This window comes from Mixophyes fleayi, chromosome 1, assembly GCF_038048845.1.
Source record: "Mixophyes fleayi isolate aMixFle1 chromosome 1, aMixFle1.hap1, whole genome shotgun sequence".
In the NCBI taxonomy this organism is placed as follows: Eukaryota; Metazoa; Chordata; class Amphibia; order Anura; family Limnodynastidae; genus Mixophyes; species Mixophyes fleayi.
This window is the reverse complement of record NC_134402.1, coordinates 400,472,604-400,491,664: the sequence shown is the minus strand read 5'-3', so window position 1 is coordinate 400,491,664 and position 19,061 is coordinate 400,472,604. Positions and strand designations below refer to the sequence as shown.

The window sequence follows — 19,061 nt, the reverse complement described above, 5'->3', positions numbered from 1 at the left end:
GAGGACCCATCATGGATCTCCCAACATTACCTTATTATTGATTGTGATGATTATGTATTATTGTTACTTTCCCTTACTATTCAGGTAGGACAGTGTATATAGTATATAACCTTGTAATGTAATCTCAATGTGTGCTTTGCTAGATGACACGAGTCTGAACCTACGCAAGTGTCAATAATCTTTTGAAACTAGCCAGGCCTGAGATAGATAAGGATCTCAAAGGAGTTTGAAGCCCCAAAGTTGTAAACCATCTAGCTACTCAAGCAGAGCAGAGGTGAGAGATTCTCTGAGGTGCCAAAACATATATCATAGTGATAGATAATTTAGTTCGAAAAGCTCTGTGTCGTTTTGGGAACCAATCTGACTTAACTGAAACTGTAATTACTAAGGTGGGGGTGAAGAGCCTGTAAGGGTTTAAAATCTTCTGCTTTAGACATTACATTGTGCATTTTAATGAAGGGGTCTATCAAGACTGAAATGTCCCATTTTTCTCAATTGTGTTCTCCCACACACGCCAAGTCTTAACTAGAAAGTAGTGACTCTGGTTTAATTTCCTATTTTATTCCTGAAACTTATTTGTGCAACTTATTGTAGTCTTGTTATTAACTTTTTATAACTAAGCCTTGGAAACATTTTTCAGATTAAATAAATGTAATCTAGGGTGTTCTCCACGATTCTTTGTGAATTTACGAAGCCCAAGGAGGCTTATGCTTTGTGATTTAAGTGTGAAACATTAATAAGTGGTTTTGGTGAACATAAGGACACCATAATAAATCCTTTGTGGTGGCAGAAAAGTTGTATTCATTGCTAAGTGACTAAGGTGTCGCCAGTCACAGCCAGCTGTTCAGATTGCTGTATTTGAGACAGGCTGGACATTCATGACATTGATGCTTCATCACGACGCACTTTTAACTCTGAGTTGAGGACAGGAGATACACAAGACAAATTTAAATGTTTTTCAATCAGTGTTGAACTTGTACCCCTAAAATTCTCCTTTGACGATTTCTGAATTTATCTAGGGGTGATTCTACTCTCTAAGCACATGGAGGCATAAACTATTTTCAAGTGTATTGAAGTGAAGTGATGTACCCCCATTTTTCTGATGCTGGTAGTTCTCCATTGGTGAAGCAAGAAATTAGGTTTACAAGCAGATAAGTACTCATTGTCTCAAATCAAGCACCTTATGTATGTAAATCAGCAATGTGAACAGGCTGTTGCCAGGTATGTTGCTTTACCCTGGAGGTAAAAGTCTGTAGCATATATAGGGTTATTTATATGGTGTAATTATGGCAATACACAATTTTTTGTACCAAAAGGTGCATGCAAGAGTAATCTTGCCTATATTCATTGTGAAATGGAAATCAGCATGATCAATGACAGCAATCATGCCAAACAGCCAGATCACAATGAATAACTGGGCTACTACACTTATAAGTCCAGATATGATAAAATGCAAATCAGTCAAATTGATTTTCAATCAAGTATAGCAAACATTTAGGAGCATACACATGATACAGTGCTTGGTCAAACTAACTTACCAATAAATACATTTTAAAAAGTTTATATACTGAAATAAATGTTTAGTAAGAGATTTAGTGGATTGTGGTTTGTGGGCTCATGTGTACACTGTACTTCTTCAGGTCTGGGCTACTATAGAAAACGGAGTGTTTCATATGTTGAGATACTGCAACAGATTGAGACTTAGGGGTATATTTACTAAACTGCGGGTTTGAAAAAGTGGAGATGTTGCCTATAGCAACCAATCAGATTCTAGCTGTCATTTTGTAGAATGTACTAAATAAATGATAACTAGAATCTGATTGAGTGATTACATCAAAGGGACTGCAGGTGGAGCTGTTCCTAAATGTGTTATTGTGTTGTCACTCTGTAGTATAGTAAAGTACTATTTTGTACATGAAATATTACAGTTTCTTCTCATGATGGAGTTACTTGCAAGATGTGTTCTGTCGTTATGCTGATATAACCGCACAGTTTCATACAAGGTTATTATTCTACAAAAGAACTTCCCAATGTGTGCCAATGAACAGTCTATAAAAGAAGTGCAATCTGCAACATCATACAGCAGTATACCTTTTGCTTTTGATACAGCATTACATAAAAAAAAGTTAAATTTATTATGAAAGCTCCATATTAGAGCTTTTACACTTCACTGATTTGAGGCCAAAACATCTCAGTAAATGGCATTATTTTTGCAACCACAAATCATAGTTTTAATCAGATTTTTAAAAGGGATTTAAAGTCACTACAGTTTAAAATACACTGCTATTGTCTATATAACCCCCCGCATACCATGATAAAACTTAAAGGGACAAAACCGCTTTTAAACCAATTTAGCCTTTACTGAATTAAATTTTGTTAAAAATGAATTTTAACGATTAAAAAAAAAACCTTTTTAATATGCAATTATCTAAATTCCAGTTAAAAAGGCAATACTTCGGTAAATCATACATAAAGTAAACAAATTCCAGAACATATTGTGATAATAAAAACACTATGAAAAAAAAAAAAAAACCACCTACACACGATAACAATAGATCATTATGTATTGGTTCTTTCACAGCTTTGATCTACTGTCCCTTTGAAAGCCCCTTGATGTTCATAGTTGAGGTTTTGTTTTGAAATTACTTATCCAACTTAATTAAATTATGAAATCAGGTGAATCTAACAATTTAAACTAGAGCAGTGTAAAAAAGAAAAACTATTATAGTGGAGTTTGAGCCATTAACCAAAATATTTCAGGCTTTTCTTTTTCACAGTGTTAGTACACGTACACTTAGGCTGTGGGGTAAAGGAGTTTGACATATTTCAGGATTGCGGCGTTAAAACAGAAAAAGTTTTGAAGGCACCACCATAGATGATCTTTAATGAAAAATATTTATGATACGGTACACATTAACTAGGCTTTCTTATACAACGTTTTTCTCATGTTTCAGGTATTCCCAATTTGCAGTGTATTGCTACGATGGCCCCACGTCCTGCCTCTGGGAGAATACTGTTTCGAGCTGCTAAACGTGCCTAGTGCTGGGACTCTGAATGTCAGTAGCTCATAGTGACATGATGGGGGCAGGAGGGTCAGACACATAACTTCAACGTTCTTTACAGACCCTAAGAGCACACAGGATGGGGGCCAAGTGGAGGGAAGGGAGAGTAATCTGTGTGGTGCCAGTTATAAAATGTTTTACTTAAGTGGAAATATCCTTTAATGCCAAACGGAGCTAAAAGGAGAAGAAAATTTGACAAAATCAGATAATGTGATCAGCATTTTCCTTACAATATATTCCTTGAATGAAGGGTGCTGGACGAGTATAAACTGCTTTCACATAAAGTGTATCTGCTGTCATTAACCTAATCCAGATCTGTTATTTTGGCAGTCACAAGAGACACATATCTCACAAGCTGGGAGCTAATTCCCATTCATAGCTTTTCTCACAAGGAGCCAATACGATAAGGACCTGTTACTGAAACATTCATGTCTAGAACAGCTCCTAACATTTCTTAGTTATCAGCCTCAAGAGTTATAAAAATAGATATGATGTGAATACATTAACATACCAAATGAAAACAAAACTAGGATATGTTAATATGCCCATACACACTCATACTGTAAATATATAACTCAATGGGTTGTACCCAGGGAATTCGTTACATTCAGAGAAGAAAAAGAAATGTCTGAGATATGCATATAATTTTTTAAAGCTACATTACCACCTAGGAAAATATTTTTGCAAGGTGGTCCCCTTCCCCTACCCAGAGCCCCAAAGACTCCGCTCGTTCTGTAATACAGATCCGGCAAATTCATTTTATTAACCAACATTAAATGGTCGCGGCATAAAGGGAGGGTGTGACCGAGAGGACCAATCACAAGCAGCAATCTCTTTTCAGCAGGACCTGCGAGAGAAAGGGAGGAGCTCTGAGAAAAATAGCTGCATGGGCTCTGGCTAGGGGCCACTTTAAGAGAATAGTTTTCTAGGTAGTTATTTAAAAGCACATCAAAAACACTAATTGAAATTTAGAGATCACAATTACTGTTCTTCTTTGCATTCAACATTTAGTATGATTCTACCACTGTGACTGGTTAATGGCTAAAAAGATTGTGTTTTTTTTATTCCCTCACCTCTCTGCTTAAGTGAAACTCCATTATTTTTTAAAGTATCTGCCCTGTCGTATGAACATTGGTACCATGTGGGACCCTATTTCTGAACAACATGGATGGCACTGATATATGTCATTATATAATAAGAGGATTATTATTAATGCATAAAAAATAATGTCAGACTATATGGACAGAATGTAATTAAATGTTTTGCTATTAACTCCCCCCATCCCACAACAGATAACTATGTTTAAAGTATATTCCAAACAGGTTTCAAATCAGATTTAAAAATAAATTATAAAAGAGAAAAAGAGAGAGAGAGAGAAAGAGCGAGAGAGATTATATATACACACACACATACACAGAACAATATATATGTATAAATTTATCACATTTTTTTAGATTGCTCTTTAAAGGTCATCCTAAAATTATTTGCTTTCTAGACATATTTATTATATTTCTAAAGAACATTTGAAAATCTGGTGTTCCCAACGCTAAATTGAGTGTTGTTCTACAACGTTGACTACCCTCAAGTGCAGAGGTAGGCGAACAGCCGGCCAATGTGGGTATCGTGATTGGATGGATAAGTACCAATCATGGGCTTCTCTCTTCAGTGAGAAAAACAGTAAAATACCCAATTGCACTCAGATTTAATAAAATATGACATGCAGATCTCCTGTTCCTCTATGCCAAGATCAATATTTCCTGGACACCAGTAGAGGACTGGAATACGTAGAAATTTGGCACAGAGATGTATAAATTCTCAGTTATATAATTCTCCCTCTATACTGTAATATAAGCTTTCATGAGTAGGACCCTCTCTATCCTGTGTTTCACCTCTGCATCTTTTCCATCAAACTTTCACATAATTGTTCTGTTTTGGGGTACAATTTACTTTTGTATGAAATGTTATACAGACAGCAGAGTTTTGAGCTGCCTTACAAACAAATTATGGTGTCTATAATTATGCGAAAACACAAACACTCTCAAGATCACTGTTTCTGCTCTACATTGACCCTTTCACAAAATAACATACATTAAAAATATTTGTAAAAAGCAGAAATGGGTGGGTGCCATCAAGTGTGGCTAGAGTGCCCGTCTAATAGATAACCCATACTTGCCAACTCTCCCGGAACGTTCGGGAGGCTCCCGAAATTCGGGTCAGTCTCACGGACTCCCGGGAGAGCTGACAAATCTCCCGCATCCCGCTGCTGCCGTCCCAAAATGACGCGATTTGCGGTGAATCGCGTCATTTAGGCCCCGCGACAAGCCGTCATTTTCGTCGTGCGGGCGAAGCCAAAATGACGCATTTGGCCGCGCCACGCCCCTCTCCCAGAAAGAGCTTGCCCAAAGTAGGCAAGTATGAGATAACCCACCTCTTGAATTAGACCGAATAACCCTTACCCACCCCAACAGTTCAGAAGCAAATAAAATCACACATTGAACAGAGTGGTATCAACGATGAGGCACTCCTATTTCTGTATGCTGATATTCAGATTGTGTTAGTGTGTTTGTTCCAAATTGTAAAGCGCTTTGGATTATACTGGCGCTATGTAAACAAATGTTAACAATAATAATGCTCGGCAAAAGCACACATTGGCGAGTGTACGGCTTGCTCTGCCCACCTGGACTGCTGATGCCACTCTGTTCTGTAAGGGATTATACTGAGACATTGCTGTGATTGGGCAGCTGGGGTAGTCAGGGTAATGAGGTCTGTTTCCGGAAGTGGGTTCTCTGTCTGGCCAACCTTGATGGCATCTACATATATCTGCTTTTAAGCATATCAGTCCATATACAAGTATGTTTTAAATTGCATGTTACCTTGAGAAGGTACAATGTAGTATTGTTTGAATAAACGTATATGAAAATTTTTCAGCAATACAAGCCCCAAGCGTGCCATGCCTTTGCTGTTTGTATGGAAGTTTTACTGTGATTCAAGTGTCACCAAAGCTGCTGTCCTCTACAACAAGGGCCCATCCTGCGCATTCATATATATTGTCCCCTCATGCAACAGATAAAAAAGTAAAGCTAAATAATAAACACAACAGCAAAAAAATTATTCAACTGAAAAGTTAAGACAAAAAAAAATAAATAAAAAATAAATAAAACTCTTTTAAACACTTTAATTCAACATGGAAAATAAGTTTCAGTCTGCTTCTATTTCAGCTATTTGAAAGAATTATTGTGCCGCTTAATCTTTGCAAAAGGGATTGCATGCCTTGTGTAGCATGAAAAGATTGTGGGGTCCAATTAAAGAAGCTCCTGCGAACAGACTAATAATGTGCTGCATATATTACACTGTGCGGGAGCTAAAGGTCTACAGGGACACAAACGAGCCTTCAGTTTCCTCTCCCTCTTGCCACACTAATGGGATCCCTTTTATTTCCACAATAGAAAAAAACCCTCCATCTGCAACAATGAGTCATCACCTACTGCAGCATGACAACAACAGACTTCTTCCTTCCCAGCCTCCGCAGCCCTTTATAGGGATAGTAATATTTAATAGTGATATACTTGTATCTGCTTCCTGCTCAGCTGCTTCTAAAACAATTTACCTCTTTCAGAGTACACAAGGGTTAAAAAGATAAAAGTGTATCCATTAAGTTTTAATTACTAGGTCTTCCAAAAAGATGAGAAAGCAAAAAAAATTATAAAAAACACACGACTCTGTGCTACTCCAGGTGTTGTGAAACTACAAGTCCCAGTATGCCCTGCAACCTGTCACCTAGCGATCTGCTGACAAAGCATGCTGGGGCCTGAAGTTTCACAACACCTGGAGAGCCACAGGTTGGCCAGGCCTGGTCTATAAACTGCAACTCTCCAGCTTTTGCTGAATCGCAACTCAGTTGACTTCCCTTAGAATAATGGACATTTACCAACAGGAGCCACAGGCTTCAGATCACTGCTATAGATAAGCGGCATATCCTACTCACCTCTGTAGGCGTTACCCCTGGCATTCGTATATCCAGAGTGTAGTCCAAGGAGTCTGTTGAAGAAACAGGTCTTGCTGGTCCTGAACATCCATTTGAGTGAACACTGGTTGGTTCCTGAAACCTTTTGAAAGAAAATCTATTATAAATTGTTTTTGGTGTTATCAATGCAAATGGAAGTTATTTATTGTGAAACACTATGTACAGACCCAGTCATTATGCCCAAGCACCAAATAACTAGGGCAGTGTTCAATTTAGACAAACATGATTAGACCCATTGGATTCTAACATCAGGTCACCATTTGTGCGGTTGTCCAATGTAAGTATACACATCTGAATTGCAGCCACAAGCCATCTGTTTTTTCCACTCTCCGTAGAATTTAATTTGGACTTTAAGTTGGCTTGTTGTTTGTAAATAAACTACCGAACATCTGTAAGCAGCCATCTTAACAAACACATCTATCTTTCTAGTCCAAAACTAAGGGGTAAATTTATCATTCTGCGAGTTTTCGGCGGGTTTGAAAAGTGGAGCTGTTGCCTATCGCAACCAATCCGAGTCTAGCTATCATTTTGTAGAATAAACTAAATAAATGACAGCTAGAATCTGATTGGTTGCTGTAGGCAACATTTCCACTTTTCAAACTTGCCAGAAGCTCGCAGCTTGATACATTTACTGCTACGTTTTTTTTTGTGGGCACACAAGTACTGGTCCTGCTACAAGTGGCAAGATGTAGAACCTAAGGAGTGGTTGTTAGTGTAATCAGTCGATGACCACAGGCCAAGAGCGGACATCTTCCAACAGCATTTGTGAATATGCCTGACAACACTTTTATCAGACATTGTGCTTGTTTTCAGGCTGCACACACACACAGACACACACACACACAGACACACAGCAACATTTGCCCAATTGTCTGAGATGTCCAAGTGTGGGGCCGGCTGTATCGTGGAACAATGACCAATTCTGAGTGAGGTTAATATGGTCGCTACGTGTCACCCAGACATACCTTAGTTATTGGTCTTTCCTGACAGAAAAGACAAGTTAAAACTGGTTATTTCTGTCATGTTATTACAGCAGTGGTGGTGACATCAAACCATTAAATGTGTTTCCTCTTTTGATGTTGCTTAATGTTTGCAAATATCATCTGAAGTGAAATAGTGTAAATTATGCTTTAAATCTTACCTTTTTAATAAAAATAAATCCCACAAGTTAATTTTATAGCAACAGGTCATCAATGGACATGTCGCTATTGATCTAACATTTGTTCATTACGTTTATTTTCTGGTTTAAGCAGAGGGAGGAAGGGGGAGTCAGCGTAGGAGGAGGTTTCCATACAGGTCATTATAGAAAGATTACAGCAGGCAATTTGTAACATGTTAATAAAATTATTAATGGTCATATGATTAAATTATATGAACTATCCAATAAATATGATGTTGTTTATTAACTTTGGACAGCATTACATTTTGTAAAAAACTCCCCCTCCACTGCTGTAATGTTTTAGACAATCAGGGCAAAGGATTCTGTCATAACCCCATTTACTTATGTATATTTATTTATCTTCAGGTTTTAAATCATAAAACATCTTTATATTGTTAAATCAAACTCAATCATGGCAACCTGACAGCATTTAAAATCTACTTAAAACAATTTTGGTATTATACTGACATACTCCACTTAGCCCAAAATAAATAAATAAAATAAATGAGCCATAGTTTTATATTTTATCTGGTCTTCGTTGTTTAGGGTGGAAAGTACTCAACAAGCCTAAAAATCTATTTAAAACTCTGATTAATACCTTTAATTAAAACACACACAAAAAGCAGCACGCATTTGGCTTTAGTGCCTTTTTTTTTATAGTACACCTGCCAAAAAACATGAAACAAAAGGTAAATGCATATGGTAACAAATGTGGAGGCAAACTGCTCTGTGCAACAGCTGTTCCAATTTAACATCTCAAATCTACACCGGAAAAAGAACAGCAATTCCAATGACATTAGCAGTAGGAAGAAAGAGACTCAACTGACATAAAACAGTATATTACAAGTTATGTGGTTAATAAATTAGGATTGATCTGTGCGTTAAACAATTAAATCTACTGTTTATCTACATTACAGATAAATTGGTTTGTGCATTTCCCCTGGGCAGAGGTACAGAAATCTTATACGTCTCTGTGGCATTAAAAAAAACATATTGAGGTTTTCGCAGATATTTACTGGGAATTCTACCATTTGTGGCAGTATGTGTCAGAAACAAATATCCAGAAAGAAAACCCAACCAAACTTTTTCTTGGATGCAATTTTTTGGCTTGTGATAGACATCGGGTTATTCTAAGCCAGAGAAAACACCATTTTTTTTTGGGACACTAACGCGGTAAAATAGTGCAGTGGAATAGCGCCAATTTAACATATGCGCTAAAACGCGTAAATGTGCGGTAAGGCGGATTGCAAGCTATTTGAATACCCCCCTAATGGTCAAATAATAACCAAGGTTTTAAAAAAAAAAAAAGGAATAGACTATATGGTGGTTCTTATCTCCCATCAAATTTTCTCACTTCTTGTGCTCATGAGGAATCGTCAAGGGGGATGGATTTACAAGAAAATATTGCATTGTCTGTTGACAGTTTGAGAAGCAAAGGGGGTGTCTCAAACAAAGCTGTGAATGAATATTTGAAGCGGGAGAACATTTACGATAGGAAGAGGAGAGAAATATTCTGGGCACTGTGGTGAATTGTATATGCATGCATAAATATTTAATATTATCATTATGGAGATAGATGCATTTAGAATTTCAGAGTGAATGTAGTTCAGATTTAAATACAACATTCTTGGTATCATATGGCTGATTTTATTTTAAGGGATGATGACACAAGACAAAAATGTGCCGTACATGCTGGGAAAGCAACATTTTAACAAATGTCTACTTTAAAGGAATTAGATAGGTAGGATTATAAAAGCACACATATCTATGTTTGAACATAATAGACTATGCTATGTAACCCATATGGTGCAAACAAAGAGATGTAAAGACATTTTAGCAGAAAATAAAATAAAATAAAAAATAACTCTTGAAACTAATATGTTTAATATAATAACTACAATCTAAAAACCATTATGTATAAAATAGTAACAGGGCAAAAAGATACAATGCAGTAATTACATGTTAAAGTATGTACTGAACTAAGGTAACTTACTTATTTTTGGAATACACACATGATTTATTGTATAATTGAATAATGTACATTATATAGACTGTGACAAAGTGATACCCACCTTTTGAATACTGAGAGGGGGCTCCTGAAACAGTAACAGCTGTCTTGCAAAATAAGAAATAGTGTGATGAAACTGCTAATAAGGCTGGCCATGTCCACCACGCTGACCTGCTCTTATTACAGGAGCAAACTAAAGGCTGTGTCTCAATCCTGGTAAGAAGAAATCTGTATCAATCCACTATTCCATCAGTGATAGCCCTTCAGGTGTCCTAGAAGAAATGACAGCTCATCCGTCTCCTCGGGAAGGTAAGAACGCCGAGGTGGATGATACAGTGGTCTTCGATTATCCCAAAATATTCATTATGCTCCGTGTTGTTTCCTTGAAGTAAAAGTCAGCACTTGAGCCAAGTGAAGATAAATGTCAGACTGTTGAAGTTTAATGCTAGTCACCTCCAGGGGCTTGCACCCTGCTGCTCTGCTGATCACCCACGATTGCACAGCCCTTTGAGTGACATAATGCAAACACCAGCATCAGTCTTCATTGAGAGCCTGCGAAGAGAGGGCACATAATGGATGACTAACATATTACACCATTAGTCCTCAGCAAATCCCTGCTGACGTTCCATAATACATTTGTTCTTTGAGAACCCTAAGCCCAACCCCATTAACAAACTACACGCTGCTATCTCTTTTCACTCACATAGCCTTGGCTTCAGCCAAGCTACACCATGATAGAGTTGTCTGTCTCACAGCATTGCAACATCTCATTCTTCACAATTACAGCTAAGTTACATGTCTTATGGGAATATTTATTAGTATACTACCCTCAACTGTGATACACATGCTCACAAAACAGACTATGAAAAGAGAGTGGAGGCAGTCAGACAATATATTAATACAGAGGCATCATGAATGAACCCAAGGGCTTGCAATCTAAGCATACTTTATCACAGAGAGGGTTTTACAATAAATAAACAACATTTTCATTTAGATATGTACATGTAAATATAATGTAGAGGGGGACAGAGTGGATCTGGACAGTGTAAAAGGGGGCAATGCCACTAGTGTCATGTACAATCCTTAAAAAAAGGATATCCAAAACACTCACCTCCTATCTCCCACTCCTCATATCCTCTCCTGGCTTCTTCAACAAATACTAACTGGGAATGGGTGGATCTACAGACGGACGGAGAAACTCCCACCATTATTTTGTGATGACGTTGGGGAGACCTGTGACATGACCAATCTGATCACTGACAGGAAGGATAAAGGAAAAGACAAAAACAAACCATATGCTGTGACTCTCCTCACGTACCTTTAGTGATTGCAATATTTACAAAAATCTACATCTCTAAAAAAACACAAATTAAGACACAAATGTTGTTATTCCAACAGTGGAGAGAGGACTACTAGATACTCCTTGTAGCTTCCAGTACACCAAATGATTGCAGTGAGCTGCTACATGCAGAGAATTGGGATCGTGCAAGATCTACCTGAAACACTAGGCTACCGCTGCCAAAATATATATATACACACATACACAGAGTACTGCCAGTAACCTCAAGTAAATAAAGAGGTAAGCACACCCATTAGCAAAGAATGACAAACCCTTCAAGAGACTGGTGGTTTAATTGAGCACATTAATACCCTAGTAGCAAGAAACTAATGTCAACGTGCTGGAAATCTATGCCAGTGACTGACAGGAGACTGCTTTAAGGAGCGGTGCCTCTGGTCGCTGGAACTTTTACAATTACAGGACACCACACACACAGCAACTCACCACCTAGTGCCTGCACCACTGACCCCATTTCCCCCAGGATAGTCTGCAAAGGAGACCCCGGTGCCCGCTCACCTCGCACAGACTGCGCCTTCACCAGCACCAGGACCCGCTTGGTCCCCACGCTTGACCTGATTTTCTTCTGGCTGCTGGTCTACGTGCATTTAGGCAAGGAATCTGTACAGAGAGAAAAAACTACAACTCCCAGACCCACTTGCGAGAGAAAAAAAACATTTTTCAAAGTGCTGAAAACTTTATTAAAGAATGTAGTCAGCATTTGGAACTGCCATATTCTGTCCAACAGACCACACAGAGACTGTAAAATTGGTTTATTAACCTGTTAAGTAGAAATGTAGTTCATATCTCCATAAACAAGCTGATTGTTACAATGTCTTATAATGTTTATGTAGCCAGTAATATTATACAAATATTGGAATGATGTTACTTGGTTTACATAGGCTGAAAAGGACAGAACATATATTGTGGACCCATCATTTTATTTAACTATTTTGTTCTTTAGCTAACATATATGTGTAGTTTATTACAAATGTAAAAAAAATACTTATCTCAATAAAATGTGTTTGCTATTTTTTAGTATATTTTTCTACAGACATTCTAATGCTAACGTTTACAAATTGGTGCATGTTAAATTTGTACAGCATCCAAAGGGCGCTGCACAAAGTTTAAATTTGCATAGGGTTCAGCAAATAGTCCGAAGTACATATCATGTACAGAATGGCCGAAATGGATACTCTTATTGCATCATATATTAAGGCATAAAACAAAGCATGCATATTATGGCAAAAGGATATATATAGTATCTACATTTTAAATGTATTACTTTATATATATTTTATGTCTATGCAATTGAACTTATTATTGTTTTATTGTTTTTTCCAAGACAGTTGTAATTTTGTTTATGTACCATATTGGAATATTTGTTTTTTTAATTTATAGGCATTACATATAGAAAAACTGTCTAATATAAGAAAATAGCACGCTTTCTGTGCTTTTGCCATAGTTTTAGTTTATTTCATGCAGTTAATACAGCCTCAAATATATACCCCAATATTAATAGATCTTCAGTGGTGAACCCAACTGCATTCATATTCCCAATTCTTTAAAAGATTGAAAGTGGGTAGGGCTGGGAAATAACAAATAACAGCTTATTGCAGTATTTTCTGCAACAAATAACACCCTAGTGTAGTATTTTCTGCACCTTTTGGCCACCCTCCTTCCACTGCTGGCTCTAGACTAAAGGTAACTATTTTTATTACTAGATTAACCAGTGAGTAAGGACATGTGGGGATCTCTGCGTGGGAGTAAGGGAGGGGCGATTTGGAGTACATGTTGGTTCTGAGGACTTGTGGTGCTCTGAAGACATGTAGGAGCCTCTAATGGCATAGTCAGGGCATTTTGGGATGCGTGATGTTGCAGAGTTAATTTAGGGCTCTGATATGTATCAACAAACTAGATTCAAAACTGATCCTGTTGAATCTATCAAAGTAATGCTATCGTTTTCAAATAAGCATTGCATAAGCGATTGTATTGTGTTTCCGAAGCACAAAGTAATTTATTGTAGTAGATGCAAAATTTAACAATTCAATACATGATTATAATACAGCACAGCCAATACCAAAAGATAAATACATACTGCTGCCTTTGCTTGCGCTAGCTGCGCTCCCACGGGTACCAGTGAACACTATTTCACTCCAGAATACTGTGGTCAGAGAATGACTGAAGCCAGTAGGAGCACAGCTATATTATATACACTCAGTATTACAGTGAGAACAATGGAGATGATGTGGCTTGCTTCTATTGGTCCAGGTATCAGGAAGGTCCAGAGTCATAGGCCAGTTCAAACCAAAATATCCAAAGGTGGGGGTCATCTCTCCAGGGGTTGTGCTCTCACTTTTACAGCCAAGGCTCCAGTTTCAACTAGTCTATTAGCATTTCTTAGTCAGGATCACTTTAAGTATTTATTCCCTAACATCACTAACTAGAGTATGCAATGTGCGATCTCTTTGGCGAATGAACCGGTCAACTGCTGATGAAAAGGGGATTAATATGATACCAGACATGACACCTTTCCTATAACCTGAACCTTAAATAACACTAAAGTGTATATATAATCATAATATATAAACTAATAATAAACTAAATACTATCTGCTCATAAATCACTGTATAACGGAACCAATATGAATATGAATTATATAAATAACTAAATGTTGCAATGCGAGTGTGTGCGTGCGTATTTTTACCGTGCAATCGCAGTATACCACGTGTAGCGTGGCATACTGAGTGCAATCGCACAATAAAACAATATTAACCAATATACTTTCGTTCATCCAATTATACGACTTCGACAAATCTACACAAGCCATTGCTCCACCTGAGCTCAGTGCGGCATTTTCTTTCTAATGTCTGTCTCCTGGGATATTATATAGGTATAAGCACAAGAAATCCACATGAACCTTTGTAGCTCTGTTTCTACTCCATCCGTGTGTTCTCCATTCAGGTCTACTACATCATTCTTTGTATGAATGCACCTGTTCACTGACTCAAGAAAATTAAATCACTGTAATAGCTACAGTGAAAACCATTGCAGTTCATCTATAAAGTGGGGAAGTATCCTGCACAAAACCTCCTCTCCAAAAATTTACCAGCACCATACTGAAAAGCACTGGGGCTGTTACAGGATTATTCCAAAAGAGTAAATACATTTAAAAAACACAAAGACAATTTTAAAATATATTTTAGTTGAATAGAAGGCACCCAAAAATATGTGAAAACTATTCTTTTCTTCATTCTTGATCCATTGTAGTTCCAATAATTAAAATAAATAAATTTAAGTCCCTTAAAGAAAAACAACCCAAAATAACCCATACATTGGTCACTGTTTTATGCAGATTTTAATTTTTGTGCCCATTTTCACTATGATTATAAAAAGATTTTATAATTAATATAGTGGTTAACCTCTCTTCAGAATCCCTGACCGAACAGAACCGGACTCCATACCATTTCACCTAAGGAGCTTTATACAACCCTATTGTCTACATTGTATCTGGCAACATGTATTATCTACCCAACTGCACTGACCCTTGTACCTTACTAGCTCGCTCCCTCTACTTTCATCCCCCTTTTTTTCTTGCTGGTTTATATTGTAATAGATTGTATTATCTATGATGTTTGTACCATTCCCTCGATAAAAAAATTTTTTCTTAAATAAATATAGTGGTTAGGGTTTCTAGAGGAGTTTATTCAAGTAAGATTTATTTTAATATTGTGGGTTTTTTAATTGCTTTACTCTCTTGGAATGATGGGCAGGGGTCTTATGGAAAGCTGCCACTCCAAAATTACCATTTCAGGGTCCCAATCTCGATAATTACCCTGGCCTCTATAGTCTTGCTGTGATGGGAAGAGCCCCAGCACTTCAAAGCACGGGATATGGGATAGGCCCTTTTCACACACTCCCCTCGATAGGTTCACTAGCCCTGCACAAACCTAGGGCTTGTTTTCACTATAGCAGTGGGACACAATGCCCTTGAACTGTATTATTATTATTATTATTGTGAGGATACCGGGCTTAACGTAACTTTCTGCGCCGCACAGCTGGCCTACCCAGTACCTCCCCAAGATTCAGAATCACCCAGGCAAATATCTGAAATAAAACAAAAAAAAATTTATATCACAAAATGGTAGCACAAAACAGCAATAAACATATTTAAATAATAACTTGCAACAAATAACACTACAGTCTGGCAAAAACAACATACAGGTTATAATGAAAACACCTCACCAGGTTCCTTGTCACTTTCAGGGACTGCTGTCTATAAATCCAAGCTTCTCCCCCTCTCTCCTTTAAGGCTACCAGCAAAGGTAGCAGTCCTCCGTCACTGTCACTCTGCTTTTGGCGGACACACAGCTTCCCAAAACCTGGAGAGGTATGTCAGGGCAACGGCAGTACTCCAGGGATCAATTGTCCCTTTCCTGTCAGGGGCAGAGACCTATATCTCAATGACAGCATGACTTCAGCTATCAGTTGGTAGTGAATGCCAATTTGCTGTTCTCTGGAGCTGTTTTTTAAAGGCAAAAATTACCTTCTTAGGAGTTTAAGGACCTGCCTGATTGGTCCTTTTTTGTGTTTACCTTTTCACGTGTAAACATGCAGACAAAGAGATAGCAGATGAGTCACTCCTGATTTAAGTAGGGACAGTTATTGTTCTGTAGTTATACAGCAGAGTTTGTTTAAACAGGAGAGATCACAATTTAGACACATTTACATTTAAATATACAATGCAGTCCTCTGTAATTAAACATAGAGCTCTGTCTGTGGGCCTTTTCCCTATGCTAGCACACACAGACCCACATCTAAACAAAGACAAGAGACCCCCTGGTGTGATGTACATTCATACAGGACTGGTGGACAATAATCCTTTTACCTAAGCTGAGACAAGGGACTAGTCTGCAAGTTAACAAACCATGCAGGCAGACATTTTAACTACTTTCAAAATAGAATTAATACAAACTTAAATATGACTAACAAATATGGAGAACCAGAGGGCTAGAAACATATGTCTTTATAGTCCACAGTTTGTGAGAAACGAGGTGCTGACAGGTTGAGGTGATATTAATACCTTGTTTCCCTACAATTATTATTATTATTAGTTAGCACCAGCATATTCCTTAGCACATTACAATTGGAAATAAATGCAGTAATAAAGAGTTTGGGTACTACAGACAGACAGGTAAGACAGCCCTGCTTGCAAGCTTACAATCCATACTGTTGGAAAAACCTGACCCATGTGGGCTTTGGAGCTGGTCCCATTATCACTGCAGGGTGACCCTCCATAGCAGACAATGTTAGAGCAGCAGTGTTCCAGCGATAGACCATAGCTGGTTTCCCCTGCTTTGTGCATGTGAAAGGACTTGCCCTGTTCTCCTGTGGGAGTTGTTTATTTGCTTACAATTAATGTGAAAGGTTTGTTAATTTTTAGTTCATGCTAAATTGCCCACACAACAGATCTGGTCATTTAGTTGAAACTCCAAAAGACTGGATCTATATCAATATATAGAAGTCCAGGTTGCACAGATCTGATCATGTCTAGTCATTCAGGCTGAACAACATGATCTCATGCAGTAGAATCAACAGATGACCCTTGACACACATGTAATTGTGGTACAGCCAAGTCTGATCTTTATTGCATTTTAAACAAAATGATTGTTTTGAGAACACAGATTTTGTTAGTGTGGATACAGACTGATGTGACTGATTAAACATACTCTGTGCTCTATAATATGTTGACACTATATAAATAAAGACTGATAATACTTGGTTCCAAAAACCACTTCTTGGCTCCAAAACATATTTTAACATCTACACTGTATATTGTTAGATGCTATACTGATGTTTCTAGCTAGATACACTAAGTTGGTTTTTATGGTAATTTACATCTACACTGCCTGCAGTTGAACATGTATGTTAGAAAAGGTGCTTTTTATAACCTTTTGTACATGTACTTATTTGGCCAATTGGTATGACAAAAGTTATGTAATATACTGTTTACATTTTATTTTACCTCTGAATTTAAAAAAACATCGTACACCTGAAATCTAGTTCTATTTGTTTGGTATATCACACAATCAGTTCAACTGTGTACATATCCTCCGGGGGCTCCGGCTTCCTCCAACAAACATATTGGCAGGTTAATTGGCTTCTGACAAAATGGACCCTGGTGTGTGCGTGGCAGGAAAGTAAGACTGTAGGCTCTATGGGGCAGGGAATGAAATGAGTTATTAAATATCCTCTGTACAGTGATGCATAATATCATTGGTGCTATAGAAATAAATTAAATAATAGTTGAACTGATTATTGTACTGAACTGAAATGGGTCAGTTATGACATACTGGATTAAATAGGTAATTCTTCCTATTTAATTATGGATTGTTATGCAATTTATGTTTTGTTAATTTCCATATGAGTACATAGCATGCTGGGAAATTCAAATGACCTGTAAATCAGAGACAGTTTCTACATTTAGACAGGAAATATGCATTCAAAATCTTCAAGAACAATGATGGAAGTAAAAAACAAACAATTAAGATCATACTTGGCCACTCTCCTGGAATTTCCAGGAGATTCCTAAATTCCGGTTAGGACTCCCGGGAAAGCGGGTCATTCTCCCGCTTCATGCCCACAAATGTTTATTTTGCCATTTCGGCCGTTGATGGTATAATAAGAGGCTATATTATCACAGGAGTATTTATTTCCGCTTGAGATGGGAAGCTGGGGTTATTCAGGTATGGGTGGTGTACTCCTCTGTATATGGGATTGAGCAGAAGTTTCTTCAGTGTTACCCATTCTGCTACTATCTAAATATCCATTTCACGAACATGTGAAAAACAAATTCGTTATTCCACCTAGTTCTTAGAAGGAAATGGTGAAGGAAATGAAAACTATATTGTATAATTTAAAAACAACTTTACATAAAATAGTTAAGAAAAATCAAACATATTAAGTGAATGCTACATTGAGATCCCTATTTGTAAAAATTAAGTTAGTACTTAGACCCTCTGTCCTGGGAATAGACTAATCCAGGAATTATAATACCAGATCTTGTATTCTCTACCCATCTAATATGATAGATCTTACAGAAGTCTGCAGAATTATTGATTGTGGCGTGACCCAAAAATCAGGCTCCTTTTGTGTTGAATAATATCTACTCTCTGTCGATTATTTATCATTGGATCAGCTTCCCAATGCAACTCTGTGTGAGTGATATGGTCTCTTCCTTACCCCATCAGATTGCAGAGACAATACAGGCCTGATTGGGAAGTCCCATGGTATATTTTAATTACAAGACCTAGTGCAGCAGATCAATAGCATTAAAGACTGAATTTACAAAATGTATCTTTTAGGATTAAATCAGAGAAATGTATCACAATATAAACTTTTTAACAAGCCTGATGAAAGTCAAGTTAATTGTATATCCTGGGACAACAGTGGTATTGCTGATTATTTTTATG

General features: G+C 37.4%; 1 protein-coding gene across 5 annotated transcripts in view; it reads right to left on the bottom strand.

Annotated features, from left to right (window-relative positions):
* The window catches only part of PAM (peptidylglycine alpha-amidating monooxygenase), a 103,479-nt gene extending 91,265 nt beyond the window's left edge, over nt 1–12,214 (bottom strand). For 2 of the 5 annotated variants that reach the window (XM_075181385.1, XM_075181413.1), the window contains exons 1-4: nt 12,109–12,213; nt 11,365–11,509; nt 10,318–10,805; nt 7,048–7,168 (exon numbers count right to left, since the gene is read on the bottom strand). In XM_075181385.1, coding sequence (XP_075037486.1) covers nt 7,048–7,168; nt 10,318–10,409 — 213 coding nt within the window. In that variant the 5' untranslated portion in view covers nt 10,410–10,805; nt 11,365–11,509; nt 12,109–12,213. Of the gene's footprint in view, nt 1–7,047; nt 7,169–10,317; nt 10,806–11,364; nt 11,510–12,108 lie in introns of all 5 variants that reach the window. The other 3 variants (XM_075181398.1, XM_075181405.1, XM_075181391.1) reach the window with 3 other exon arrangements.
* Nucleotides 12,215–19,061: the final 6,847 nt, after the last annotated feature.